This window comes from Sus scrofa, chromosome 14 (genome assembly GCF_054392235.1).
Source record: "Sus scrofa isolate SSC_HxYL_T2T_F1_AM1 chromosome 14, Sscrofa_HxYL_maternal_Yorkshire_Landrace_v2.0, whole genome shotgun sequence".
Taxonomy (NCBI): Eukaryota; Metazoa; Chordata; class Mammalia; order Artiodactyla; family Suidae; genus Sus; species Sus scrofa.
In genome coordinates this window covers 17,147,671-17,175,563 of record NC_139396.1, presented here as the reverse complement: position 1 = coordinate 17,175,563, position 27,893 = coordinate 17,147,671, and the positions used below count along the sequence as shown (strand labels likewise).

Here is a 27,893-nt window from a genome sequence, read left to right as displayed (position 1 = left end):
GGCCAGGACTTCCACAACTATGTTGAAGAGCAGTGCTGAGAGTAGGCATCCCTGTCTTGTTCCAGATTTGCGTGAGAAAGCTTTCAGTTTTTCCCCATTGAGTATTATATTTGCTGTGAGTTTATCATAAGTGGCTTTGATTATGTTCAGGAATGCTCCCTTGATACCTACCAATGGACAGATCCTCTAGACAGAAAACCAATAAAGCAACAGAGATCCTGAAGGAAACAATAGAAGTTAGATTTAATTGATATCTTCAGGACACTACATCCAAAAGAATCAGAATACACATCCTTGTCAACAACACATGGAGAATTCTCAGGAATTGACCACATATTGGGACACAAAGCTAACCTCGATAAATTTAGGAGCATAGAAATTATCTCAAGTATATTCTCTGACCACAACGCCATGAAGCTAGAAATTAACCACAGGAAAAGAAATGAGAAAAAACCTACTACATGGAGACTAAATAACATGCTACTAAAAAACCAATGGGTCAATGAGGAAATCAAGAAGGAAATTAAAAATACCTTGAGAGAAATGATAATGAAGACACAACCTCTCAAAATCTATGGGATGCCACAAAAGCAGTGCTCAGAGGGAAATTTATAGTGATACAGGCCTTTCTCAAAAAAGAAGATCCCAAATTGACAGCTTAACCTTCCATCTAAGCAAATTAGAAAAAGAGCAAAAAAGACCCAAAGTCAGCAGAAGGAAGGAAATTATAAAGATCAAACAAGAATTCAATAAATTAGAAATTGAAAAAAAAAAACAATAGAGAAAATTAATAAAACCAAGAGCTGGTTCTTTGAAAAGGTAAACAAAATTGACACACCCCTGGCCAGACTCACTAAAAAGAGGAGAGAAAGAACTCAAATATAATTAAAAATGAAAAAGGAGAAATCACAACATATACTGCACTAATAAAAAAAAAAAAAACATATGAAAATACTATGAACAACTCTATGCCAACAAATTTGACAATCTGGAAGAAATGGTCAATTTTCTAGACTCTTACAGCCTGCCAAAACTGAATCAAGAAGAAACAGACCAACTGAACAGACCAATCACTAGAAATGAAATTGAAGAAGTCATAAAAACACTCCCTACAAATAAAAGTCCAGGGCCATCTGGCTTCACAGGCGAATACTATCAAACATATAAGGAGGATCTAGTGCCCATCCTCCTTAAAGTCTTTCAAAAGGTTGAAGAAGAAGGAATGCTCCCACCATTCTACGATGCCATCATCACCCTAATTCCAAAACCAGACAGAGATACCACCAAAAAAGAAAACTATCGGGCCAATATCATTGATGAATATAGATGCAAAATTTCTCAACAAAATCTTAGCCAGCTGAATCCAACAACATATCCAAAAATTATACACCATGACCAGGTAGGGTTCATCCCAGGTTCACAAGGATGGTTCAACATATGCAAATCAATCAACATCATACACCACATTAACAGAAGTCAAAAATCATATGATCATCTCCATAGACGCAGAAAAAGCATTTGACAAAGTCCAACATCCATTCCTGATCAAGACCCTCTGTTTCTTTTTTGAAATAAATTCTATGTCTTTGTCTATATTCTACGTTTATTCATTCACTACCTTCCACCTTGCTGACTTCCTTTTGTTAATTATGTGTGTTCTTCTTTTGCTATTTCAGAATACCTAAGGCAGTTGTTTAAAATGTTCATCTAGGAGTTCCTGTTGTGGCTCAGTTGTTAACAAATCTGACTAGGAACCATGAGGTTACGGGTTTGATCCCTGGCTTTGCTCAGGGGTTAAGGATCCAGCATTGCTGTGAGCTCTGGTGTAGGTTGCAGATGTGGATTGGATCCTGCATTGCTATGGCTCTGGAATAGGCCAGTGGCTATAGCTCCGATTAGACCCCTAGACTGGGAATCTCCATATGCCATGGGAGCAGCCCTAGAAAAGGCAAAAAGACAAAAGAAAAAAAAAGAAAAAAAAGAAAAAGAAAAATTTCATCTAGCCACTGTGAAGCCTATGTTTCTTTATGCTCATTTGCTTCAGATTTATTAATGTTCCTTTGAATAGCCACATCTACCTTTTTATTTCTATATTTTGTGAGCATTTATCAAAAGTTGCATATGCAGGAGTTCCCGTCGTGGCGCAGTGCTTAACGAATCCGACTAGGAACATGAGGTTGCGGGTTCGGTCCCTGCCCTTGCTCAGTGGGTTAAGGATCCGGCGTTGCCGTGAGCTGTGGTGTAGGTTGCAGTCGCGGCTCGGATCCCGCATTGCTGTGGCTCTGGGGTAGGCCGGCGGCTACAGCTCCAATTCGACCCCTAGCCTGGGAACCTCCATATGCTGTGGGAGCGGCCCAAAGAAATGGCAAAAAGACAAAAAAAAATAAAAAATAAAAAAATAAAAAAAATTTAAAAAAAGTTGCATATGCAGGAAAAAAAAAAAAAAAGCCACGTTACCCAGTCTTCTATCTTGGATATGTGCAAATGAAGACCTTTACTAAACAGACCAGTGCTCTCAGGTCTTTTCTGAGGATGTGCCTTCACTGGGAGTGTGTGTGTGCTTCCCCAGTGCCTTAATCCTCTCCCCCACACACAGTTGCTTTTAAGTATTTAATTTCCCTAAAAACCTCACCTTTGTCTTCTTGGCCCTTACATGTTTTATTGCATTCTTCTGTCAGTCATCTCTGACCTCCACATGTGTGCAGGTCTACAGTTGCCATGAACTTCTCCTGTGCCATTGAATCCATCATCATTTTACTGATATGTAAAATGTCCCACCATCCCTATCTCAGCTTCAAGTCATGTGAGACAGAAATCAGATTCTGGAGACAGTGTCTGGCCTGACAAACCCTGCAATCAAGTTGCACTCTTGTGTTTCTCCCAATGGAGGACCAGTGGTTTGGTCCTCTACTGCACCATATTCATTCACAATGGGTGAGGAATAGAGGAGGCAGAATATCATGGAATTTGCTATCATTTTGAGTGTGACCCTTTCTCAATTGGCTATTCACTTGATTGCTTCAGATTACTCTTTGTCTTCTAGAGCTTCCACAAAGCTATTCTTACCTGATTGTTTCCTTGATATTTTCATGGGGTTAAAGACCTGGAGCCTCCAAATCTGCCATCTTGCCTATATCACTCCTCTCCTTCATTTCTGAAAGGTAGTTTTATCAGATACAGAATTCTTGGTTCATAGTTCTTCTTTTTCATTCCCTAAATATGAAAATCTACTAGGCTTTTTCCTTGATGCTTTCAAAATTCTCTTTGTCATGGGTTTTGTCAATTAACTATAGTATCTGTGTAGACCTGTAGTTTATCTTGTTGGAGTTCATTGAGTTTCTTGGATGTATACATTCATGTATTTCATCATATTTGAGGAGTTGAGGCATTTTTCTCCCAATATTTTCCCTGACTTCTGATTCCCTTTTCTGGGTGTAATTCCTATTATATGTATCATGTGGATTCCTATTATATGTATGTTGGCCTACTTAATGGTGTCCTATATGTCTGTTACATTCTGCTCAATAGTGTCCATTCTTGCCTCTCTCCACTCCTCAGAGTGGATAGCCTCAGTCAGTTCTTCTTCCAAGAGGCCAATTCATTATTCTGCCAGCTCAAATCTGTTAGTAATTCCCCCAATGCCTTTTTCATTCCCAGCTGTACTTTTCAACACTAGAATATACATTTGATTCCTTTTTGTAATTTCTGTCTCTCTATTAGCATTCTCCATTTGGTTAGGCACCAGTTTCCTGAGTTTTTTTAGTTCTTTGTCCCAAATTTCACTTTGTACTATGGGAATATATAAGAGAGTGACTAAAAGTCCTTGTAATGCCTCACCACATGAATCATATTTCCTTTTTTAATTTCCATACCTCATAATTCTTTGTTGAAACCTTTTGTGTTAAAAAATGTAAGTAGACATTGTAGAAATCAGATTCTCCCTTCTCATCATGATTTGATGTTAATGCTGTTTGTCTGGTTGTTGTTGGTGGTGGTATGGCTCCTGTTTCTTCAAGTCTAGCTTGCATTTGGGAAGATGTAATGGTTGTTACTGGTTGGAAGTTTTCTGATATGAGATGCCTATACTGCTTTTGGGAATTGATTGCAAATTAATATAAAGAGTTACTTTGAGATAAATTCTCATGTTCCATTCTATGAACATTTAAGATTCAAATATTTAGCAAAGAGTATTAAATACATGGTGACCTAGGACTTTTCCTTTTAAAAGTATTTGATTGGGAGTTCCCCTCATGGCTCAGTAGAAATGAATCTGACCAGCATCCATGAGGACACAGGTTCAGCCCCTGGCCTTGCCCAGCAGGTGAAGGATTCAGCATTTCCATGAGCTGTGGTGTAGGTCACAGGTGTGGCTCAGAGCTGGCATTGCTGTAGCTGTAGTGGAGGCCAGCAGCTAGAGCTCTGATTCTACCCCTATCCAGGGAACCTCCATATGCTACAGGTTTGGCCCTAAAAAGACAAAAACAAAAACAAAAACACAGTGTTTGCTTGGAAGTATCCAATGGTGATATATTTTTAAAATGTATCTTATATTGTTATTTCCCCCAACACACTTTTTTCTCCCAATGTACAGCATGGGGACCCAGTTACACATACATATATACATAATTTTTCTCCCATTGTAAGTATCTAGACATAGTTCTCAGTGCTACACAGCAGGATCTCATTGTTAATCCATTCCAAGAGCAATAGTTTAAACTCAAGCATCAGATCACCTCATACTCCCAATCCCTCCCACTCCCTCCCCCTCCCCCCAGGCAACCACAAGACTATTCTCCAAGTCCATGAATTTCTTTTCTGTGGAAAGGTTCATTTGTGCTGTATATTAGATACCAGATGTGAGTGATATCATATGGCATTTGTCTTTCTCTTATTTCACTCAGGATGAGAGCCTCTAGTTCCATCCATGTTGCTGCAAATGGCATTATTGCATTCTCTTTTATATCCAAATAGGACTCCATTGTGTATATATACCACATCTTCCTTATCCACTCATCTGTTGATGGACATTTGGGATGTTTCCTTGTCTTGGCTATTGTAAATAGAGCTGCAGTGAACATGTGGGTGCATGTGTCTTTTTGAAGGAACATTTTGTCCAAATATATGCCCATGAGTGGAATTGCTGGATCATATGGTAGTTCTATGAATAGATTTCTAAGGTACTTCCATACAGTTCTCCATAGTGGCTGTACCAGTTTACATTCCCACCAACAGTGCAGGAGGGTTCCGTTTTCTCCACACCTGCTCCAGCATTTGTTATTTGTGGACTGATGAATGATGGCCATTCTGATTGGTGTGATGTGGTATCTCATGGTAGTTTTGGTTTGCTTTTCTCTAATAATCAGTGATGAGTGGTGTCGATCATTTTTTCATGTGCTTGTTGGCCTTCTGTATATCTTCCTTGGAGACATTTTGAATAAATACACACACACACACACACACACACACACACACACACACACACACACAGCCACACCATACCTTGGGCTGTCGGTGACTGCTGTATCATATGACAGGTGTACATTTATTTTCTGAGGAACTTCCACACCCTTTTCCTTAGCGGTTGTACCAATTTACATTCCCACCAACATGATAGGAGGGTTCTCTTTCCTTATTTGTAGACTTTTTGATGATGGCTATTCTGACTGGTGTGAGGTGAGACCTCATGGTAGTTTTTATGTGCATTTCTCCCATAATTATTTACACTTAGCATCTTTTCATGTGCTTTTTGGAAATCATTGTGTCTTTGGAGGAATGTGTATTTAGGTCTTCTGCCCATTTTTCAATGGATTGTTTATTTTTTAACCTGAACTATATGAACCATTTTTATATTTTGGAGGTGAATACCTTGTCAGTTGCATCATTTTCAAGTACTTTCTCTCATTGTGTGGGTTGTTTTTCATTTTTTTATGGATTCCTTTGATGTGTATAAGCCTTTGAGTTTATAGGTCCATTTTTTTTCCTTTTAGGGCATGGTGGCATATGTAAGTTCCCAGGCTAGGGGTGGAATTGGAGCTGCAACTGCAAGCCTACAGCACAGAAACAGCAAAGTGGGATCCGAGCCTCATCTGTGACCTATACCACAGATGCTTAATTCACTAAGTGAGGCCAGAGATCAAACCCATGTCCTCATGAATACTAGTCAGTTTCATAACTGGCTCTGCCAAAATGGCAATTCCCAATTTCTTTATTTTTGTTTTCTTTTTCATTATTCTAGAGGGGGCATCAAAAAGGGTTTGCTGCCATACTTATCGAAGAGTGATCTGCCTGTTTTCCTCCAAGAATTTTGATGTAAGTTTCTGGCCTTTCATTTTGGTCTTTAACCCATTTTGATTTTGTTTTTGTGCATGGTGTTGTATTGCTTGTATTCTTGATAAAGAATGACCCACCAGGAAATGGAGTTTCAAGGTGCAGACCTTGCTATTTTAAATAGTCTGGATGGGGTAAGTATGAGAGAATATCCATTTGTTCTAGGCAAGAGAATTAGGGATCTAGGAGTTCCCACTGTGGCAGTGTGGAAGTCAACAAACCCCTAGTCTGTGAATTTCCATATGTCATGTGTGCAGCCTTAAGAAAGGGAAAGAAGAAAGAGAGAAAAGAAGAAAGAAAAGAAAAATTAGAGCTCTTTAATACAAGGTGATAAAGGTGTGATTGAACAGATACCTACTTATGTTAGGACATAAACTATCGGATAAAGAGAAATGTAGAAAAAGATCTAGAATTTTAATATAGCTTTGTAATATTTTCATACTTTCTATGCTATCTTCAAAGTCCAGGATGACTTCAGACTTAGGGACCAATCTGCCTAACACATGGAAGAATGAAATATAGTTTTATCAAAAGAACATTCTGTAACTGAAGATTGCAGTCTGTATTTACTCAAGAGTAATGACTTGCAATAATAACAGCTAACATTATATGACACATCCTGCTTGCTGGACACAAATCAAAGCACTTTACCTTTATTAACATATGTTATTCTCACAGCATCCCTTGGAGATGGATGCCATTACTGCAACACTCTTACTCCATTTAAAGTTCTGTAAACAGCGTTGCAGAGAAGTTAAGTAACTTTCCCTTAAGCCATAGTTAAATAAGCCAGGATTTGAAGCCTACCTGTCTGGCTGCAGTTTCCATGCTTTCCAAACTTAACCTAAACCACTTCATATAAGCCAAAGTGAAAAGGTTACAGAGTAGCTACAACCATATTTACAGGGCCTAGGACGAAGCTGCCCAGCCCTTCTTAAGCAAATAGCTGGTATTTTTCAGAATTGCCCCATGGCAATTGGCTCAAGGGAAGAAGGGAAAGATCATAGAGACCAGCTGATAGATGCACAGGGTTAACCAGCTTCAAAGGGTTTAGCAAAACGTTGATGATCTTCACATGTGGAATGTACCATAAGTAGAAACTGGAATCCCGCACATGAGTTTAACTCAGGTCACATCTGGCCCGGATGGATGAGGATGCTGATGATTTTGGAGAGGTGGCAGAGTGATGGCTTGAAGTGAGATCTTAATTCTCTGCTCAGGAATGGAAGCTGGGAAGCCTGGGTGAAACAGGAATATTAGCCACTCGACCAGCTGGGGACTACCAACTGAATTGCCTTGATTCTCACCCCCTGTTGAAGGCAAGAATATTTAAAGCAAGCAAAGTCTGTGAAATCAGGTACAGAGTTTATTGTTAGAAACACAGTACACTTAGCTATGTTGTCTGTTTGTCTAAGGCAGAGGCAAAGCAGTAGGATACACACAAAGGAGGAGTGAGAATGCAATCATCCCCATCATTGAGGAGTGTCCCAGAGAAGTGATTTAAAACACTTAGGGAAGTTCATCTGGGTCTTTGTTTCCCATTGGCCAAAGTTCTTATTTCATTTTGCACACCTGATCGGACCCAGGCCCTCCCCAATATGCGTGCACATCTTTGGGTCAAGATGGATTCCTCACTGGCAGTAACATAGCCTAAGTTTTTATTGGCTGGTGACCCCTCCCTTTCTGACCCAGAGGAGTCTTTCTGTGCATGTGAAGTTGGTTCTCCTTCACCGTAAGGATAGGAAGTGTGTGACCTCTTTATCTTTGACCCAAGCAGGGCTTAGGCCCTAAATGCCCATGATGTGTTCATTGCTTTAAGTGTCCAAAAAGGCCAATTCCACTTCTTTAACTTGTTCTTGCATTTTAATCTTCAGGTATAAATAGGTGGCTGATAGGAAATGTTTATGCTCGATCCCATCTATCTCCTGACTCACGGAGAGGCTGATTTGGGAGGAAAGTGTCCTCCATACTCCCAGAGAGACACTGTGAATTCCCCTGTAAGGGATATGAGGCTTTATTATCTTCCCTCAGTAGAGCATTGGCATGAATCTACAAAGGCATAAGGCCATTGTCCTTAGTTACTATCCTCTTAGTTATTATTACCCAGGACTAAAGGATGACCTGGCCAGTGTCTGCACTTCATGGACAGTTACTGTTGAAGCACACCAGAGGTTAGGAATACTCCATACAACATACCCATGGAGTCATCCTTGCTTGTGTGCTAAATGGTGATCCATTTCTAGAATTGCATGTGTTTCTTAGGACTCTTCTCATACCCAGTGCATTAGAGCAAGATCACCAGAAGTGAATCTTAGATGGGGACACTTGGGAAAATCCTTGAAAATGTGCTCATGAACTGGGGACTGAGGAAAATAGGATAAGGCAGGGGAAGAAAGAGAACCTTATCCTGGTCCTCAAGGGACCTCTCTCTGGAACATGAAGAACACAGAGTTGGTCCCCCTGGAGATGAAAGGGCTCAATTTGACCCTACCCCCTGCCAGATACCAGTTTCTGCTGATAGCATAGGCTTGTGACTTCTCGAATAAGGAAGTCTGTGCCTGGGTGTGGGTAATGCCCTGTGAAGGAAGCAGCTGTGAACCCTTAGCAACAACACTCAGCCACCAGGAAAGAGGCACCCCAGTGAAGGAAACCAGGTGCCACCAAGAGCCTCTGCCACAGACCTTTAAAGGGAAGGACAAAAACCATGGAGTTTGGAGTTCCCTCAGGCTCTGCAGGTTAAGGATCTGGTATTTTCACTGTTGTGGCCCTGGTTCCAGCTCTGGCCCTGGTTACAGCTGTTCAGGTTCAATCCCTAGCCTAGGAAATTCCGTATGCCATAAGAATGGAAAAAAAAAAAAAAGTGAAAGCAAGAAAGAAGAAAAAAAGTAAATTCCCATTGTGGTTAAGCTATCAGGAGCCAGACAGGTATCTATGAGGAGGTGGGTTCCACCCCTGGCCTCCCTCAGTAGGTAAAGGACCAGGCATTTCCATGAGCTATGGTGTAGGTCACAAAGGCAGCTTGGATCTGGCATTGCTGTGGCTGTGCTGTAGACCAGCAGCTGTACTTCTGATTCGACTCATAGCCTGAGAACTTCCATGTGCAACAGGTCTGGCACTAAAAATAAAAATAAAGTAAAACAATGGAGCTCAAAAAACTTAGAGGAAGGGCTAAGGGCAGGACTAGAAGGAGCAAGCACTGTCAAAGTTAGCTTAAGCCCCCCATTCTCAATCCCCACTGTGGGCCTGGGCCTCTCATGCAAAAGAATGGTTCAGCCCCTGTAGCCATTGGAGTAAGAGATTCATGGTATAAAGCATAAATGAATACCCAATTCTTTCTCCAAAGCCTGCTATCCCCCCTTGTGGGAAACCCATGGACCTCCTATATACTGGAGCTACATGTCCCTCTGTACCACCTCTTCTCCTCAGACCATTTCTTCAGAGGAGCCATGGAGGTAGGTGGCAGGGCAGGGTAGGTGCCATTCCTAACCCCCAGCCTCCCAAGAAGGAATAAAATGTGGCTTGGTGAGGAACCCAGAAACTTCCTACATAGACTGACCAGATAGACCGTTTATCCTGCCCTTGGCTGGGCACAGCCATAAACCAGGCATTACAGTGCCTCTAAAGGATTCTGCATATTTAACAGAAGAGTGTTGTTTCCTTTCATTCAACCGTTTTAACAAAGAAGTTGACTGGGTTTTGTTCCTTTGCTTGATTCCATATGGAAGACAATAATCACTACTTGCTTAGAAGAAAGAGGTGCCACTTTCTCTTTGTATTGGCCCCAAAACACACCACACCACACATGCACAAGTATATACTAGCAAAGGGGTTCAAGTGCAGGAATACATGCATATAAGCACGCACACACACACACATCCCTTCCCTTTTAGCTCTGGGTCTGGGAGACATGACTAAAGCCAAGAGGTCTCATTGGAAACAGGGTGCCTCAGTCTCCATCTCCAGGTATTCCCAAGATGCCCCCAACAAAGCTGGCCAAGGTCCACTCAAATTCTCCACAACTCCAGTTGAGGTACTAGAACCAGTGTTTCATCTGTTCTTCTGAAATCCATCCAGTCAAGATTTTCTAATTTCCCCAAACTACAAACTCTGCTTTTATTCCATGCAAATCCCCCTGTACCACCAAAGCCTTCAGGCCTGTGGAGATTGACCATGCATGATCATTCAGGGCCCAAGGCAAAAGAAAGTAGCCAGTCCCAGACTGAGCACTGGGGCACTGAACATGTGAGTGTGAGGGCCTGGCTGAGGAGGCATGGCCTGAGCTGGATATAGGAGTGGGTATCCAGCTCCTTAGCCTGTGACTAGATGACTGGGGAGGGTTTGCCTGAGGTCCTTGGTCCTGGGTCTGGGTGGCTGGCACAGGGGCAAGACTCACAGGATGAGGCCAGTGATTGCAGGGCTGGCAGTGGGGGAAGATGTCCTTCACTTGTGTTGTGGGAAGATGAGTGTGCAGCTTCTGGCTCTCATTTAGCTGTTGGAAGACTGAGGAAGTGTTGAGAATGAAGGCCATTTTAAGACATATCTCCCTTCACACAGGGCCAGCAGTCAGAACAAAAACCCACTGATTCTTTCCATGTCTCCCAAGACAGCAAATACCATGGTGTTCTCCACAGTTGAGGGAATGAGTTATAGCAGTCTAAAAAAGGTGCTGAGAGGTGCGTGTTGGAAATGACCTGGAAGGTTTTTCCTCCATCCTTAACAAGTATTTCCTAGAGGATTACATCCTCGGTTCTCGATCGTGGCGTGTGGACTAGGTAGAGAAACTCAGAGACACAGTCTAGGCCAGCAATCCCTTTAAGGATTTTGGTTCGTGGTGACCCCAGTCAATCTAAGATCCTCTCTTTTCTTTTCTTCCCTTTACAAATTATTGTAAATGGGAGAATTTCCAGGAGTCACATTGTGGCACAGCAGAAATGAAGCTGACTACTATCCATGAAGTTGTAAGTTCCATATATGGCCTTGCTCAGTGGGTCAGGAACTAATGTTGCCATGAGCTACTGTGTACATCTCAGATGTGGTTTGGATCCTGCATGGCTGTGGCTGTGGTATATGCCAGCCTCTGTAGCTCCAGCTCAACCCCCAGCCTGGGAGCTTCTATATGCCACAGGTGCAACCCTAAAATATATAAAAAAAAAAAAGAAATAATATTTCCACCCAAAAAAAGCTCTTAAAGATATCAAATTTGCAGGCCTTGTTCCATTACACTGCTTTTTTTCACCCTAAGATGAGGAAAAGTACTGTGAACTATAAGTGCAATATACCAGACCTTGGCAGACGTACCTGACTCACCAAACATGAGATGTGTTTAATAAACACTCTACAAAAGTGGTCAGCAAAGTCCAATTAACCACGGGTTTTGTGAGTGGAGGTCTGTTGGACCACAGCCACACTTGATCTTTCTGTACTGTTTATGGCAGTTTTCACATACAACAGCCAAGGTGAGTGCTTGCGACACTGACAATAAAGACTACAACACCTAAAATGTTTACAATCTGGTCCTTTACAGAAAATTACTCCTCCCATCTGGGGAAAGACCCTAGCTACCAATACTAACAAGAAGAGCTTCCAGGAAACCCCTTCCTCCATTACCTCCTCGGCAAGCCATCCAGTAAACTTAGTTTGTGTCCTCCCTCCTCCCTTCCTCAGTGATTTCCTCTCTCTCTCTGTATATGTGTGTAGGTGTTGCTAGATCTAGAGGCTCCTGGGAAATGGCCCTGATAGTCATCCACAAGTGCTGGCCCTGCTGGACTTCCACTGGGACTGTGCACGTCCTTTCAGTCTTGGTGTACAGATCTGGCCATCATGGGTCCCACCATGGCTGGTCTCTCAGCATTGAATGTGCTCTAGTTCAGCTCACTGAACTCTCAGGGAATTTCCTTGTTAAGCATGGCTGCCCACGTGTTCAGAACTCATGGCGGGTGTGTGCATTTCTGACCAGCAGGTTCCATACTTAGTTGTGATGCTAAGGTTCTGACAGCTGATCTTTCAGCATTTCACTCTTGTCTCCTTGTCTGTGATGTGATGGGAAGAGAAGAGCACCCACTGCCTTCCTCTTGGCTTGTTTTTATTCCCAGTTGGGTTACCAAAATCTAAGGTTAGCAAGAAACTACACATCATTGCAGACGCCCTGTTCAGTGTCTTCTGTATTAAATATGGTGATGTGTTTAAATACAGCTAACACTGCCCTTCTGGGAGCCAAAGCTTCTAATCAGACTGTTCACTCCTCATCATTTTTGTCCTTACTTCACAGTGTGGCAAAGTTTAGCTAAAAGTGATTAAAAATGACAATATCCACTTTGGGAAACCCTAAACCTTAACACGGTTTTCCACATCCAGAAATTCCTCAATAAAAAGAGACCTAAAAATAGTTTTCAGTTAATCATACCATTTTCCAGAATGTAGGAAAAAAATCAATGTATAAACTCTGTTAAATAATCTAAAGCTGTTCTTGTACCAGTTGATATTTTCAAACCAATACGTACTTCAATAATTATACATAATCTCAAATGTTCCAAACAAAAAGCAAAAAATATCCATGCCAATTGGCTCCTTAAAGACACATCTCCTTCTCTAGCTGCAATTGTAATTGTGAGGAACTGTATAGCAGTGAGTTAAATGAATGACCACAGCACTAGGTTACAATAAAATCAAGAATGCTGTGCATTCACTGCTGTAAAACAATTAAAAAATTTTAAGACTTGGTCTATAAAGGGAAACATTTTTAGTACTAGACAAATTTCATAATATATCTTCATGATTATATCATAGTGTAAAATATACTGAGCATAATATACGTTATAATAGATTCTGACCTATTTTCCCATGAAAAGCCTAATTAACCAAAATATATCAAATTTCCAACATATGTTTTTTTGCTCAGATAAAACAACAGCAAATTTAAGATAAAATGCAAATATGCCTTATAACTGATCAGAAAATCAGTGGTTCAGTGATTTGCAGTGAGTGGTACAAATCATATGACCTTATACAGCTTCTCTATAAACAGTGTATATGAATTCTAAAAGTGTGGCCTTAAAGATTTTAACATCAAAATTGATGTGTTGTTCTTTAAAAACTTTTTGAATTTGGAGATCCCTCTGTGGCACAATGGCTTTGGGATCTGGCATTGCCTCAGCAGGCATAGGTTGCCTGGGAACTTCTGTAAGCTGTGGGAGTAGCAAACATGTTTTTTTTTTTAAATTTAATATGAAAGGTTTTAATTGAAACCTTGACAAATCCCTAATAATTGTATTTTAGCTAACGTTTCTTACGGAAATCAGAATTTTTAAATTTAGTAAACAAATATATGTAGTTGCCATGCAATCATTTTACTTCTATTCTTTCCTACAAATATCAGGGGTCAGCAAAAATGTTCTGTAAAATATTTTAGGCTTTAAAGACGATACCTTACCTGTCGCAAATAATCAACTCTGCTGTTGCAGCATGAAAGCAGGCACAGGCAACACCCAAACAAGTGTGAACATGTTACAGTAAAACTGTATTTACCAAAACAGATAGTGGGCCAGACTAGACCCACAGGCTGGCCTGTGCCAACCCCTATCTGCATCATCTTTTGTCTTTTTTTTTTCTTGTCGTTTTGCCATTTCTTGGGCTGCTCTCATGGCATACGGAGTTTCCCAGGCTAGGGGTCCAATGAGAGCTATAGCCACCGGCCTACACCAGAGCCGCAGCAACGTGGGATCCGAACCACATCTGTGACCTACACCATAGCTCAAGGCATTGCTGGATCCTTAACCCACTGAGCAAGGCCAGGGATCAAACCCACAACCTCATGGTTCCTAGGTGATTTCACTAACCACTGCGACACAACGGGAACTCCCATAATCTTTGTTCTTTAAAAGCTTAAATTCTGGAGTCCTTCATTCTCAATGCAGAATTTACATTTTCTTAATAAGTTTAAATTTATTTATGATTGAAAATTAAAGTTTTACATATCTTACATCATTTATGCATGATTATAAATGCCTACATACACACATACACAGGAATGATGATAGAAGAAAAAAGAGGTGGCATATGAAAAAAGGAAGAGCATGAATACTGTGACTTTGTGTATACTAGCTGTTCCCCATATGAAGAAATTAATACTGTTGGCTTTTGTACACTCAAGGAAAATAAGCTTAATTGTGGCTCACAGGCATACTTTCAATTTCCAAGAGTTGTTTTGGACTTTGATTCTGCCTGTAACCATATGCCTCAGAATTTGTGTTAGGTTTTCTAGCAGTATACTGTGCATTGGCTATGTTCCCAAGTTAAGAAGTACAGTTTCAGCAAGGTACAACTCTTGGCTCAGTTTTGCAGGATGAAGTCAGGAGTGACACAATGTCAAGATGATGAAAAACACCAAATTGGCTGAGGTTTATTGGAGCATCCTTACATCATACACATCTTCAAGAAATGCAACTGAGATTTGTTCTTGTGGAAATGGTAAGTAAGCCCACCACCTGTTGTGGCGGGGAGATCAGTGGTCCAAACACTCTGGCACCCAGCTATTCAGTTACAGAGGATGTCCATGTGTCTTGGGGATTCCTCCAGGTGATGACCTCTCTGTCTGCTTCCAGCTAGCTGAGGTCTGTGTGCTCTTATCATAGCTTCAAACCCTCATTATATTCCAAAAGCCATACAGCTCTGATTCTAGTCTGTAACCCATGGATTGTGGAGACAGCTGATGTATGGAGAGAGCACTTAACTTGCTATCATCTAGCTGCACCCTTGTAATTTCACTCAAGGGTAGGGATAATTCGCACACTTGACAAAACTTGCAACTACTACCACCTAATTCTTTTCATGATGTTTTTCCCAAATCGAAGAACATGGGACTGAAAGAAAGGAAAAGAGGAGGGAGGGAGAGAGAGACCAAACTTATTAAGACCCTAGAATGTCAGTGCATCACTATGCAGAGGGAGATAAAGCAGTGAGTGTTTCTGAAAGGGAAAGGAAAGAAAAAAGAGGGGGAAGGGCAGAAATATGAAGTGTATTGGTCAGGGTTCTCCAGAGAAGTTTCAACCAATAGAAATGTGTATAGGGATAGATATTGGTTCATTTTAAGGAACTGACTCATGAGATTTTGGAGGCACAGTTAACCCAAAATCTGATGGGGAGTCCAGCAGGCCTGCAGACTCAGGAAAGAATTTTGATGAGTCCAAAGGCTGTCTGCTGGCAAAATTCCTTTTTGCTCAGGGAAGATCATTCTTGGTTCTTTTACAGCCTTCAGCTGCTTTGATGAAACCCACCCATATCATAGAGGGTAATCTTTTTTACTTAAAGTGCCTAACGATTTAAATGTTAATCTCATCCAAAACATACCTTCACAGAAACATCCAGAACATCTGATCATGTATCTGGGCACTGACCCCAGCCACATTGACACCTAAATTAACCATCATATAAAGAGAACTCGTGGTGAGGAGAAAGGCATGTGCACAGAGAGAGATGAAGTATGTTTTTCTTCGTTTCTGGTTACTCTGTTCCATCATGTTGTAGCAGGAATACTTGAGTTCCAACTAACTCAAATACTGTAAAATTTACACAATGAAAATTTCCTGAAATATGTCATAAACTTTCTTATCTAACCCTAAAGGGTTGGAAGATATGCAAGATCAAAGCAGGAGTCTCTATCTAGTTTTTGTACTTAAAATGTACCTTTCCTCTTTGAGAAATTTAAACTGAATTTTGAGATAGTTATACATCCACATACAATTGTAAGAAATTATAGCGCTCCTGTGTACCCTTCATGGTTTTCACCAGTGGCAACATCTTGCAAAATTATAGTACAAGAGTTTAACAAAATTATTCATGTTGATACAGTCCATCGATTATATTCAGGTTTCCAAGTTTCTCATATATGAATTTTGTGTGTGTATGTGTCTGTGTGTGTCTGTGCATGTATTTACCTCATGCAATTTTATCATATGGATGTATCCATGTATTCGCCACCAAAGTAAAGGCACAAAACAAGAGTTTCATTCCCATAAGGATCCCTCATGTTGCCCTTTTAGTCACACCCACTTTTCTTCTGTCCCCGTAACTTCATCTTTAATCAAAGGTAACCCTGACTATTTTCTTCCTAATTTTATCAGCTCGAGAGTATTATATAAGTGGAATCATACAGGATGTAACCTCTCGGGATGGGCTTTTTCATTCAGTGTAACTTGCATGGTAATTTACCTAAGTTGTTATTTTTATCAGCAGGGGACTCTTTTTCATTGCTGAGTTCCTAATATTGAATCAACCTTGCATATGAAGAATTAATTCTACTTGGTCATAAGGTATCATTCTATATATGCATGATGGATTTAAAATGCTAAACTTTTTGAGAGAGCTTGTGTGTATCTTCATGAGAGATACTCATCTATACCTTTACAATTTTGTACTTTCTTTGTCTGCTTTTGGTATCAAATTAGTACTGGCCTCATAAAAGATTAGGAAAAGTTTCCTCTTCTAATTTCTGGAAGAGATGATGGACAGTTCTACTTCCAATGTTTTGTAGAATACTTCAGGGGAATCATCTGGACCAGGACATTTCTTTTTCAGAAAAATTTAAATTATGAATTTAGTTTCCTTAATGATTATGTAACTTTTCAGATTATCTATTTTATCAGGTATGTTGGTATCTGATTTTTGAGGGGTTGTTCCATTTTCTCTAGGACACAATTCATGAGAACAGTAAAACTGTTCATAGTAATCTCTCACTGGCATTTTAATGACTACAGGATCTATCATGAGAGCCCATTTCCCGCCTGATATTGATGATTTGTATCATGTCTATTAGTTTTGTCATAATTACAACAGGTTAATGAATTGTATTTTACCATTTGACGAAATTTGAAGAAATTTTTTCCATATTTGTAGTTTTTCTGTGTGAATTACATTGATTTCTGCTTTTATCTCTATTATTTCTATCCATCTCTTTTGAGTTTATTTTGCTCTTTCAATTTTCTTGAAGTACAAATTTAAACTACAGATTTGAAACATTTCTTAATCGCATAATGTGAGCATTTAGTGCTATAAATATTCCCCTCATCTTGGCTTCAGCAGGGTTCTACAAGTTTGATATGTTGCACTGTTTTCACTTAGTGCTATGTATTTTTTTGTTATTATCTTTGAAATGACTTCCTGCTTGACACATCTTTTATGACTATGTGGTTAACTTTCAACGTTTTTAGAGGTTCTCCTGTTGTGTGTTATTTAAAGTGTAGTTTGATTCCATTGTGGTTGAAGAATGTATTCTTCATGATTTCATTTCTCTTGAATTGGTTGAAGTGTGTTTTATTGCTCAGGATAAGGCAGAAGATTCATGAGTACATTAAACAAAACATGTAGAAGTTCCTTCATGGCTCAGGAGGTGAGAGGATCTGGCATTGTCACTGTTAGGGTGTGTAGACATTCTATAATCATGCATAAATTATGTAAGCTATTTAAAGTTTACTTTTCAATCATAAATAAATTCCAACATAGGATATAAAGATAATGTAAATGCTACATTGATAATGTAAGATGCCAGAACTTAAGTTTTAAAAGACCAAGGATTGTGCATGTAGGGGTGAGGGTATACTGGCCTTTGTGTCCAGTCTGGCCAACAGCCTGTTTAGGTAAATACAGATTTGTTTTAACATGGTCACACTTAAAAATAAGTGTTGCCTGTGGCTGCTTTCATCCTACAACAGCAGAGTTGACAATTTAAAACAGATGAAGTATACTCTTTAAAGCCTGAAAATATTTACATTGTGATCCTTTACAAGACATTTTCGCTGACCCCCAATATTTGCAGAAAAGAATAGAAGTAAAGTTACTGCATTGCAAATACGTACATTTGTTTACTAAAGCTAAAACTTGATTTCCACAAGAAACATTAGATAAAATATATTCAGGTTTCACAAAGAATTGATCAAACACCTTATGTATTAAATTAAAACCAATTTTTTCCCTCACTGACACTGTGGCATATGAAAGTTCCCAGGAAAAACCCTAGATCCTCATCCCTCTTCACTAAAATCAGAAAATTATCACTGGTTATATAAGGTCTTAGGACTTCTTTATCAAAAGCTACCTGGGGGTGGAAGCCAGTGGGCTGATGAGGTTGGCAACACTGAGCTCAACATGATCTAAGTCTCCCCAAATGCATTAATGGGCCATGAAATCTGAGTCACCCATTCCCCCCATTGTTTTGTCCTCACTGGGGTGAAGAGGCAGATGACTCCACCATTTTGAACATTGCAACAACACAACTAAGACGATAGGATGCTCCCCCACCCACAAGGCACTGAAGCAGAAAGTCCTATTCTTACAGCCAAGCCTTTTCCTCTCTGACCAGACAAAGCACACAGGACACCCTGGAGGAGTGGAGGATCACCCCAGCCTGACATCCAGCCACTTCAGAGAGGCAGAGAGAAACTCTCTAGAGGTAAGGGCTGCCTCCAGCCTCCATTCTCATGACTGGTGAGTGTCCAGAGGGCTGAATGGCACAAAAGCAGCTCTCCATCCCCAGAGTGTTCCAGGATGTAGAGCATGGAACCGATGCCCCAGAAGCCCCCTAGCCCAGCAGGCTGGAGAGACAGGGATGATGAGGCTGTCCCTGGGGCTAGTGAGAGCTGTGTACTCCCAGGAGCAGCCTGGGCATCCTTGTCTCTGTGGAGGAAAGACTTAGTCATTCACCTGTGGTTAGAGTCTGCCTGGAATCTCACACATGCTTCGTTCCTCTCAGATCCCCTCTCTGTCTTCTGAGGACCCGTCTCTTAGGACACAGGCACATGCAAGATGACAGTGGACCAAGTGAATTTCACAACAGAATGATTTTATCCATCCCCCATCGCAAAGGAGCTACTGTGCCCACCCACACACACCCAGACCCAAGTCCCCACCACCTAACCCCACCCACCCCCACCCCCTCCTGGCTCTGGTCATTCTGTCCTTCCTCCCCACCCCTATGGCAGCCAGGATGGTTGCTGGGACCTGGAGGAGCCCAAGGCTTCCATGGGGGCTGCCCAGTTGGACTGGCCCTGGAGGGCTGGACCACCGTTCCTTACTGGCTGCTGTGCCACTTCCTCCTCCTCCGTGTGACACATGGGTCACACCTGCTCCTTTTGGGCTGGGAAGGGTCAACCAGCCCCAGAGCCAGGGTGTGCCTCCGAGAACCTCGCAGGTCAGCCCTAGGCCTGGCCAGGTCCTCAGCAGCAGACAGGCCTCCACACCGAGCCTGCTTTCTAGACTTGGCAGCTTCCAGGGGGCCTGAGCTGAGGCCCATTCTCTGGGGAAAGGGGGCCTGGGAAGCTTGCTGGGCGCTCTGCCCTGCAGTGCACACAAGACCTGAGGCAGGGACAGGGCTCTGTGGCAGCCCCCAGGGCAGCAGGCTGTGGTGAAGGCCCAAGAGGAAGGCCAGGCTGGGGAGCTCCTCCTCATCCTCACTGAACCCGTGACCCAGCCCTGGGGCTCCACTAAGAGGAGAGGCCTCCCTGAGAACCTTGCTGGCCCTGGGTCCTGATGGAGGGCCCGAGCGCTTGGTGCCCTGGCGAGGAAATGGCTGTGCAGTTACAGCCTGAGGGGGCTGCTGAAGTCCTGGAGAGGGCACAGAGCCTTTGTGCCTTAACAGGCCCCTCTCTGTTTGGGGGTGCCTTAGATGGCCATGGAAATCCATCTGGGGTGTACAGGTTTCATCTCTGACCCCGGGCTGTGGGCCTTGCTTGTTCCTCTGGGCATCTTGTCGGGCCACAGTCTTTGAAGGTCTTGAGTCCAGGTGGGGTGCCCTGTGATTGGGAGTGGCTGGCACCCTGTCGTCCCCCTCTAAGGCCAGGAGTTGTTTCTGCACTAGCTGGTGGGAGAGAGGTGGACAGTGACAGCTCTGCACCCTCCAGGGAGAGCCAGGGCTTATGGGCAGGGGGAGGTGAGATGGGACTCACATCCACAGACAGAGCCTGTGGCCCTCCTGCCTTCCTCCTGGACCTAATCCCCTGCAGGGTCTTTGCCCTGTCCCAGCCTCCCCTCCTACCCTTCCATTCCTCCTGCCCTGCACCCACCTGGGCAGCCTCCCGGGTGCAGGGCCTCTCCGTCCGTGGAGGGAGGGACAGAGCCTTCAGGGCCTCCTGCTCTAGGGCCCTACCTGGCCCTGGCTGACCTGGGTCCTTTCTTCCTGGATTTCCAGGGTCACCTGGCTTCTCCCCCTGCCCCCAGTCTCACTAGTGTCAGTCCCTCCCCTGGCCACCTCTTCAGGGGAGAGTCCGTCCCCCTGCTCCAGCTCCTCAGCCAGGCCCGAGAGATCCAGCTCTGGTTCTGGGGAAAGCAACTCTGCCAGGAATCGGGGGTGAATGACCGCCTCCACCTGGAATGGAAGGGAGAGGCTGTGAGCAGCCTTGGCAGGAGTGCCCTGGGAGGCGGGAAGGCCTGGGGGGAACGAGACTAGCAGAGGCCAATCCAGAGCCCCCCTCACAAAGGGGGAGCTTTCAAACTCCCATAGGTATTGTCTCCTCTCACATAAACACACACACACACTCACAAGCAGGTGCACATGCAGACACATGGGCTCCAAAGCACCAACACATAGGCACCGACACAGAAACACAAAGGCCTCCAGAGAGAGAGACACCAACATGTCCAACTTACACATTCACATATACACATCCTATGCACCAAAGTACACTCAGACACACAGGAAGACACACAGATGTCAGGGGCAAGGACCAGAGCATAAATCCCATTATCCTGGGCCAACTAGGGTGCGAAGAGCATCTCTCCCTGGAATCCTGGAGTCTCAGACTCCAGGCCCAGCCCACCTTGGTGTCAAAGTCCTCCTGGGAACACAGCTTGTCCACGTAGCTGAGGAGATCCGGGTCTGGGAAGCAGCCGTCCTCGTCCTGTGGCAGCTCGTATCCATCCTCTCGACATTCCATATCTGACTCCCCTGTGGCTGAGGGTCCAGGACCCACCAGTGCCTGCGGGATGTCCCCATGCTCCCTGCGAGCCTCAGGGGGAATCTCCTTGGGGGCCTTGTTCTCCAGCAGCTGCCAGGCTCTGCGTGGCCTTGGGTGGGTGTGCTGGACTCTGGGGCCGTGTTTCCTTGGAGCACAGGCTGAGGCAGAGCAGGAGGAAGGGAAAGTGAGGGGACACAGCGCCCAGAAGCTGACCCCTGAGCAGGCACAGGGGAGGGCATTGTTGTGGGGCAATGGATATGCATGTGGGAAGGGGGAGGAGCAGCCAGAGCCTCAGGTTTTGTGGGAGGCCAGATTCAAGTCAGGGACAGGTAAAAGTCAGGTGTGAGAACGTGTGGAACATCTAATGATCAAGGGTCTCCCCACCAGCACACTTGTTAGGCCGATTTCACAGGGGCCCCTTAGACAGGGAGGAGGGTGATGAGGTTCTAAATGGACCAGGTCCACACCACAGAGGGGAAAAGGGGGACTGAGACACCCTCGGGGTCTATCCGTGTTGAAAGACCAATGTCCCCTTGAGGGAAAAGGACCAATCTGGGAACAGGGACCAGGCCTAGGCCTCTCTTACCTGTGCCTTGACCTCCAGGGGGAAGGTGATTCACAGACTGAGTGCCCATTTGTGGGATGTGGGTTCCTGAGGAGCCAGCATTGGTGGAGCTAGAGGTGGCGTGCCCTGTGCCCGCATTGTGCAGGACACGTTCGCCATCCTGATCTCATCCTCTGCCTCAAATTGCATGAACCTGGGGGGTGTTGAGGGACAGGCCCCAGTGAGATAACCACCTGGGCTCTGGAGCCCACCCAGGGCAGCAGAACTCAGAGGGTGAGGAGAGGGTGTCCTTGGGGCTATCAGGGCCCTGTGAGGTGCTGTTGCAGCAGGGAGCTGCTCTGGCACAGGTCCAAGATCTGGGCCTCCTCCTGCCTGACCAGCCCTGGAGCTGGAGGGCATGGCCCAGCAGAGACCCAGGTCAATCTCTGGGACCAGGCTTAGGGAACACCTGGTGGGTGGTGTGGGCCCCTGCTCATGTGCCCCCAGACCTTGTTTGACCCAAACAATGGAGATGGCCAATGGCCTGGTCAGGCACATATCTCCACTGAGCCCTTGCCTGAACCCAGAACCTGGGGCTGGGAATGAGAGTGCGGGAAAGCACGCATGAGACAGGACCCAGCACAGGCTGGACTGGGGATCCTACCCTTAGAGGTGAGGCATCTCTTGGCACTGAGAGCTAGCTGCTCCTTTGGTTTTGTTTGGAAACTAGGAGATTCACATGCAGAAATGACAGGGAGGGCCAGAGACCCATGGGCTTCCCCAAGGATGGCCGGTTGCCCATTCCAGCCACCGCTGATGAGGAGAGGCCTACCACACCCTAGGTCAGTGATGGCCAGGCACACAGCATGAAGGGGTGCCAGGCTGCCGGATGGAGTCCTCACCCCTGCACAACCCCCATGCCTTCAGGGGACCCCCACCTGGGCTGCCGTGCTCCCCAAGGCCATCCCGAGGCCTCCCCACATCAGCATCATGGTAGGGCAGAGCTCTTGGGACAGGCAGGCTGGAAGAGCCAAGCTCTCCAGGTGGCAGAGGGGATTCTGGAGGCCAATAGGATTTGGGGATTCAGGGAACAGGAGGTGCCAGGTGCCAGCCTCCTCTTGCATCCTCTCTGATTGCTAGCACCAGAGCCAGATCCTGCCCTGGGGCCTGCCCATCACCCACCACCCACCCCACCATGTCGCCCATGGCCCAGGACCCTGACTCACTTTGCTGCCATTTCATAAAAGGCCATCCTCTCAACGGTGCTCATGTGCTGCCATTCCTGCATGGCCTGCCGCATGCCCTCCTCCAGCGTCATGGTGGGCTTCAGGCGAGCCAGGGTGCGAAGCACTGGGCTGCAAGCCCTCAGGGTCAGTCTCTTGGTACAGCCCAGCCCCCAACTGCCCAACCGCACCCAGCTCCAAGGCCTCCATGGGCCCCACCCCTGCCAAACCCAGGCTCAAGAGGGGGAGACGAGGGTGTCTGGAGAGCAAAGGCAAGCCTTCCTGGTGCCTGGTGCCACCACCTCCAACTCACCAGACGATGATTGTCCACTCCCTGGCTATAGCTGGGACACTCTGGCTGGGGGCAGGTTGCCATCTCATATAAAATGCAGCCCCATCAATGCGGGAGGGCAGGCGCCAGTCTACCAGCTAACAGGTCTGAGAAGCCCAAGGATTCTTCGGCCCAGGTCTCTGCACTAGATGGCCCAGTCCCCCTTTTCGGAGGGACCTCGGGTCTAGGAGGGATGTTCCTGCCAGGCTCACAGCTCTAGCAGGATAGACCCTTGCCCTTAGGACAGCTCGACCACCTCCCCGTTCACACTGGACTTCTTCAGAACAACAAGGACCGGGCATGCAGAAAGCTCCGTCCTGGGCCTGAATGTCCTAAGCCTTATCTGAAGTGATACCCACTGGCTGCCAGAGGCCCAGGTCCATGTTGAAAGGAGGTAGCACCAGAGAAGCAGGTCCCATTCAAACTCTGGCTCCTCACATCCGAGCAGGACCCTCTCGGACTGCTCTCCTGCACTCAATGTTATCATGGCAGTGCAGAAAGTGAGACAACTGGTCTTGCATGGTGGTGGTAGCTGAGCTAAGGCACGGACGGGATGTCATGGACTGGACGTGGGACACATCTGAGTGCAGACGTGCCTCCTCATAGCATGGACTTTGCTGTCAACCCTCCTCCTCTCGAGGTGAAAGGATGCCTGGAAACCTAAGCAGGGAGTCCATGCCAAGGTCCTGTATATGCGAAGGCTCCAGCTGAGCTAATGAGGGCCTGAGAGGTCACTTACATGAGAAAGCAGGAGAGAGCTTCCGCATCGGGGCTCTGGGGCAGGTGGCTGCGGGCCAGGTACTTGAAGCGCTGCCAGCGTCGGAAGTTCTGATAGACACTCTTATGGTGAGAGGCGTCCTCCTGAGGGCCCGTGTGCTGGGAGGCATGCAGGCTGCCTGCCCCAGAGGTGCCATATGGCCACAGCCCAGAGCTCCCTGGGGGCAGGATGAAGGCCATCTGGGCAGCTGGTGGTGCAGCTTGAGGAGGAAGGCCTGGGGCCAAGCCTCCCTTGCCAGCCTGAGCTGCTGCAATAGCTGGGGCAGCCACCCCGCTCTCCCCCGCAGGGCCTGCTATGCAAAGGGGTGCAGGACACAAAGCACTCCCCAAGAGGGCCCTGGAAGCATTCCCATTGAGGGGGGCCTGAGGGCACCCAAAGGCCTGAGACTGGTGGGGCAATGCTGACCTCCCTCCTGACCAGACTGGGACAGGGATGTTGCCAAGCCCTGGGGCAATGGGGCCATGGTCAGCAGGAGTCACCCGAGGTGTCATGGGGTGAGGTGGCTGCAAGAGGGTGCTGCCAGGCAGGAGTAATGGGGCCATGGGCGGTGGCAGGTGCTGCTCCCAAGCTGGCTGGGGTTGGGAGCCAGGAGTGGGGGGAGGATAGGAGCGTGAGGTGCCAGGGGGCATGACCACATCCGTGCCCAGCAGTGGAAATGCTGTGGAGAGAAAGGAAAGGGGTGAATGGAAGAGGAGAAGGGGCAACATGGACGGAAGCTCTCTGGGGGCTCAGAGGGCACACCTCAGTGGAAGAGGACATTTGGCTCGTGGAAACTGTGTGTTGTGCAGATGTCCTGGTGGGATGTTCATGGTCTGACCTGCAGTTGAGAAGGACTTCCCTGGGGACCTTGATCCCCCACACCCAGTTCCCTGACCCTGTCTACCTAGAAATGCTCAGCTCAGCAGCAGGGATGGGAGAGCCTCCCTGAGGAGCTCCCTGACACCTCGTCCTCACAGGCTGTCCCCACAGGCTGTCCCCACCTCCTGGACATGAGCCTGCCCCTCAGCAAGGTCACTGGCAGGTAAGGGCCTTCTCCAAGGTCCTTCCAGGCACCGTGAGGCCTTTGATGGACCTCCACTATCTAAAGTCGAAGGGCCTCACATCCTCCTTAACTCTTCTTCTCGGGATGCTCAGCACATATCTGTTCTGTCTTCCTTTCCTGACCTCACAAACACCTCTCAAAGGCTGCAACGAACGCTCTGCACACAGAACCCTTAGACAAACACAGAACAGCCCCACCAAGCATGCACCTGCCTCTCCGAACCACCCACAGTGGACACTTCACGGGGGCTAAGGTGTGCCACCCCATCCCGATGGCCCTGAATCCCTCCCACCATGCAGTTCTGCTCCTCAGAGAGAAGTCTGAGAAGTCGGTGTGTGTCCCCTGCATTTTTGCCACTTCCCATCCAGGGTTGGCTTCCAAAGATGAGCACGGGCCCAGGGCAGCTCATCTGATATGGGTCATGGGAGTAGAGGCTGCCTGGTGTCTTTCCCTTCCAGCTCCCAATAATGGAATGTGAGGACAAACTGAGAAGCAGGCAGGAGTCAGGTGCCATTGTGAGAAAACCGTCCATTCAGGAGAAGGAGGTACATACCACGAGGCACCGAATTGACCTCCACAGGTGTCCTAGGAGTTTTGAGAGTAGCAGACTAGATCATCTTTCTGCTTCTGTGCTACACTGCTTCACCCCCCCCCTTTACAAAGGAAGCAGCCTTCATAGGCATTCCACCTGCACCAGCCTCTCTCCACATGTAGTAGTAGTGACTTGAAATAGGAACACACTCTTCATCTCAAAGTCAGGCCTCAGCTTCTGCCATGAGACACCTGACATGCTGCACCATGTCTGCAGAGACGTATTTCCAAAAAAGGGAAACCAATACAGAACACCACAGGCCCACGAGTCCTAGCTTGGGTGAAGTCACCTGGTTGCCCATCCCTTGTGGAATCCAAGGCCACAGTTGCCTGACCTGAGAAGTGAGTTCTGGGCGGGATGGAGGGAAACGTTCTGGGTGGTGGCAGCGAGAATCACATCCTGCCCAGCTCAGAGAAGACCCTTTCCTGAGCATGTGGCCACAGACAACACCCACCAGCACTGAATCGTTTTCTAACTATACCCTCCCATTCCACTCCCCCATTAGCCAGAGTATGCTTCAGTTCCAATCCCTTAGAGAGGTCTGGTGAGGCGAGCTTCAGATGCCTGAGGACCACAAGGCGGGGCTAGGCTTTCCCCATGACCCACCCAGGGCCAGCCATAGGACCCTGGCTACACACACGTTCCAAGTGGCTTGTCTCCCTTCTAGAAACCACCAACCTGCCTGCTGCCATCCTGCCTCCCCAACCAGAGCAAGGCCTCTTGAACCACCTCCAAGCAGCTGTCCTCCCCAGGGCAGCCTCAGGTTTCTACAGGCTCCCCAGCTCAGATGTCCCTGGGGTGCAGTACTCTCGCCTTCCTCTCCTTCCGTCCAACTCCATGTCCACAGTGAAGGGTCCCAACGGAAACCCAGGGATTTGAGGGAGGCCCTTTCTCTTGGAAAACAGCCCCTGCCTAGAGGCTTACCGCCTTCTGAAGCCATTCCCACAGGCATGGGCCGGGACCACCATGGGCTGGTGGCCTCAACGTGGACAGTCCAGAGCAGGACCCAGCGAGGGACCTGCCCCAACAGACGCTCAGGACGCAAGTAAAGGAGCCCAAGTTTGAATCTCAACAGTAGAATGCGGGCCTCCAGTCATTCTGCAGTGGGGGAGGGGCTGAGGGCAGGTGAGCCTGGGTGGGGGTGGGGTGCCATTCCATGCTGGCCTCTGCAGGGAGGCAAGAACCAGACGTTTCTTCCACCTTATGCAGGGGCCAGACAATTGTCCAGTGCCTCGTCAGGCAATGTATGTGGTGGTTTTCAGAGTCACAGCACCAAGGTTTGTCTTGATGTTCCCTTTCCCTTTGTTATTCATCAACTTGTTTGTTGTCCTTCAACCCCCTCTGCTTCCGTCCTGGCTCCAGGCTCACTTCCCCAGAGGCCAGAATTTCTGAACAAAATTCAAATTTTTTCATCTGATAACCACTTGGGTTTTTATGGCCACCTGGAACGCAATGTTTATGGTTTGGCTTCTCTCAGCAGACCCACCATTTGTGATTGGTGTGTGTCCGTCTGTCCTAAGGAAGCCGTCCTTGTGTGCCAACCAGCATCCAGCAGGACCCACCTTCCTCATGTTCCCTTGTGCTGGAAAGGCCCAGCCTATCCAAAAAGCCACAGCACAGCCCACGTGTCCAAGACCAGAGATCAGTCTGACGTGTTTCCCATATGATGACATTGCTGGTAAGTCTTGGAGCTTTTCCCTGTATAATGTTTGAATGTAACATTTTCAACAAATCCTCCCTTCTCAGGGATCACAGTCCACGTGTGCCGAATAGCATATGGAGTGCTGAGTCCTCCTCTCCCCTCTTTCCCCTGTCCACTCAGTCCTCGTTCCCACCAGGGATCAGAGATACCTGTTTCATTCACATCTTTTCAGAGATCTTTTGGGCAAGCAACTTTGAATGCCATACATTTGCCTTTGCAGGTAGTATTCCTTTGTCTCTGGTTGAAATGTACCATGTGCACAGGGAACTCCATCTTGGACTTGTGATGGAAAAGGTTGGGGGATAATGTGAGAAAGTGATTACATATGTATCCTACATAGATATATATGTATCATATATCATATATACATACATCTGTCTGTAGGACAGGGTCCTTCGGTTACGCAGCAGAA

At 46.0% G+C, this 27,893-nt stretch overlaps 1 protein-coding gene across 1 annotated transcript; it reads right to left on the bottom strand.

Annotated features, from left to right (window-relative positions):
- Positions 1-19,020: 19,020 nt before the first annotated feature.
- Positions 19,021-26,854, bottom strand: LOC146396362 (NUT family member 2G-like). Its single transcript, XM_084997523.1, has 6 exons — positions 26,704-26,854; positions 24,107-24,803; positions 23,040-23,168; positions 21,856-22,027; positions 21,132-21,427; positions 19,021-20,680 (listed from the first exon to the last, which is right to left on the bottom strand). The coding sequence occupies exons 1-4, from the start codon at positions 26,729-26,731 to the stop codon at positions 21,886-21,888; spliced, it is 996 nt and encodes a 331-aa protein (XP_084853649.1). The 5' UTR covers positions 26,732-26,854; the 3' UTR covers positions 19,021-20,680; positions 21,132-21,427; positions 21,856-21,885.
- Between the last annotated feature and the right edge of the window lie 1,039 nt (positions 26,855-27,893).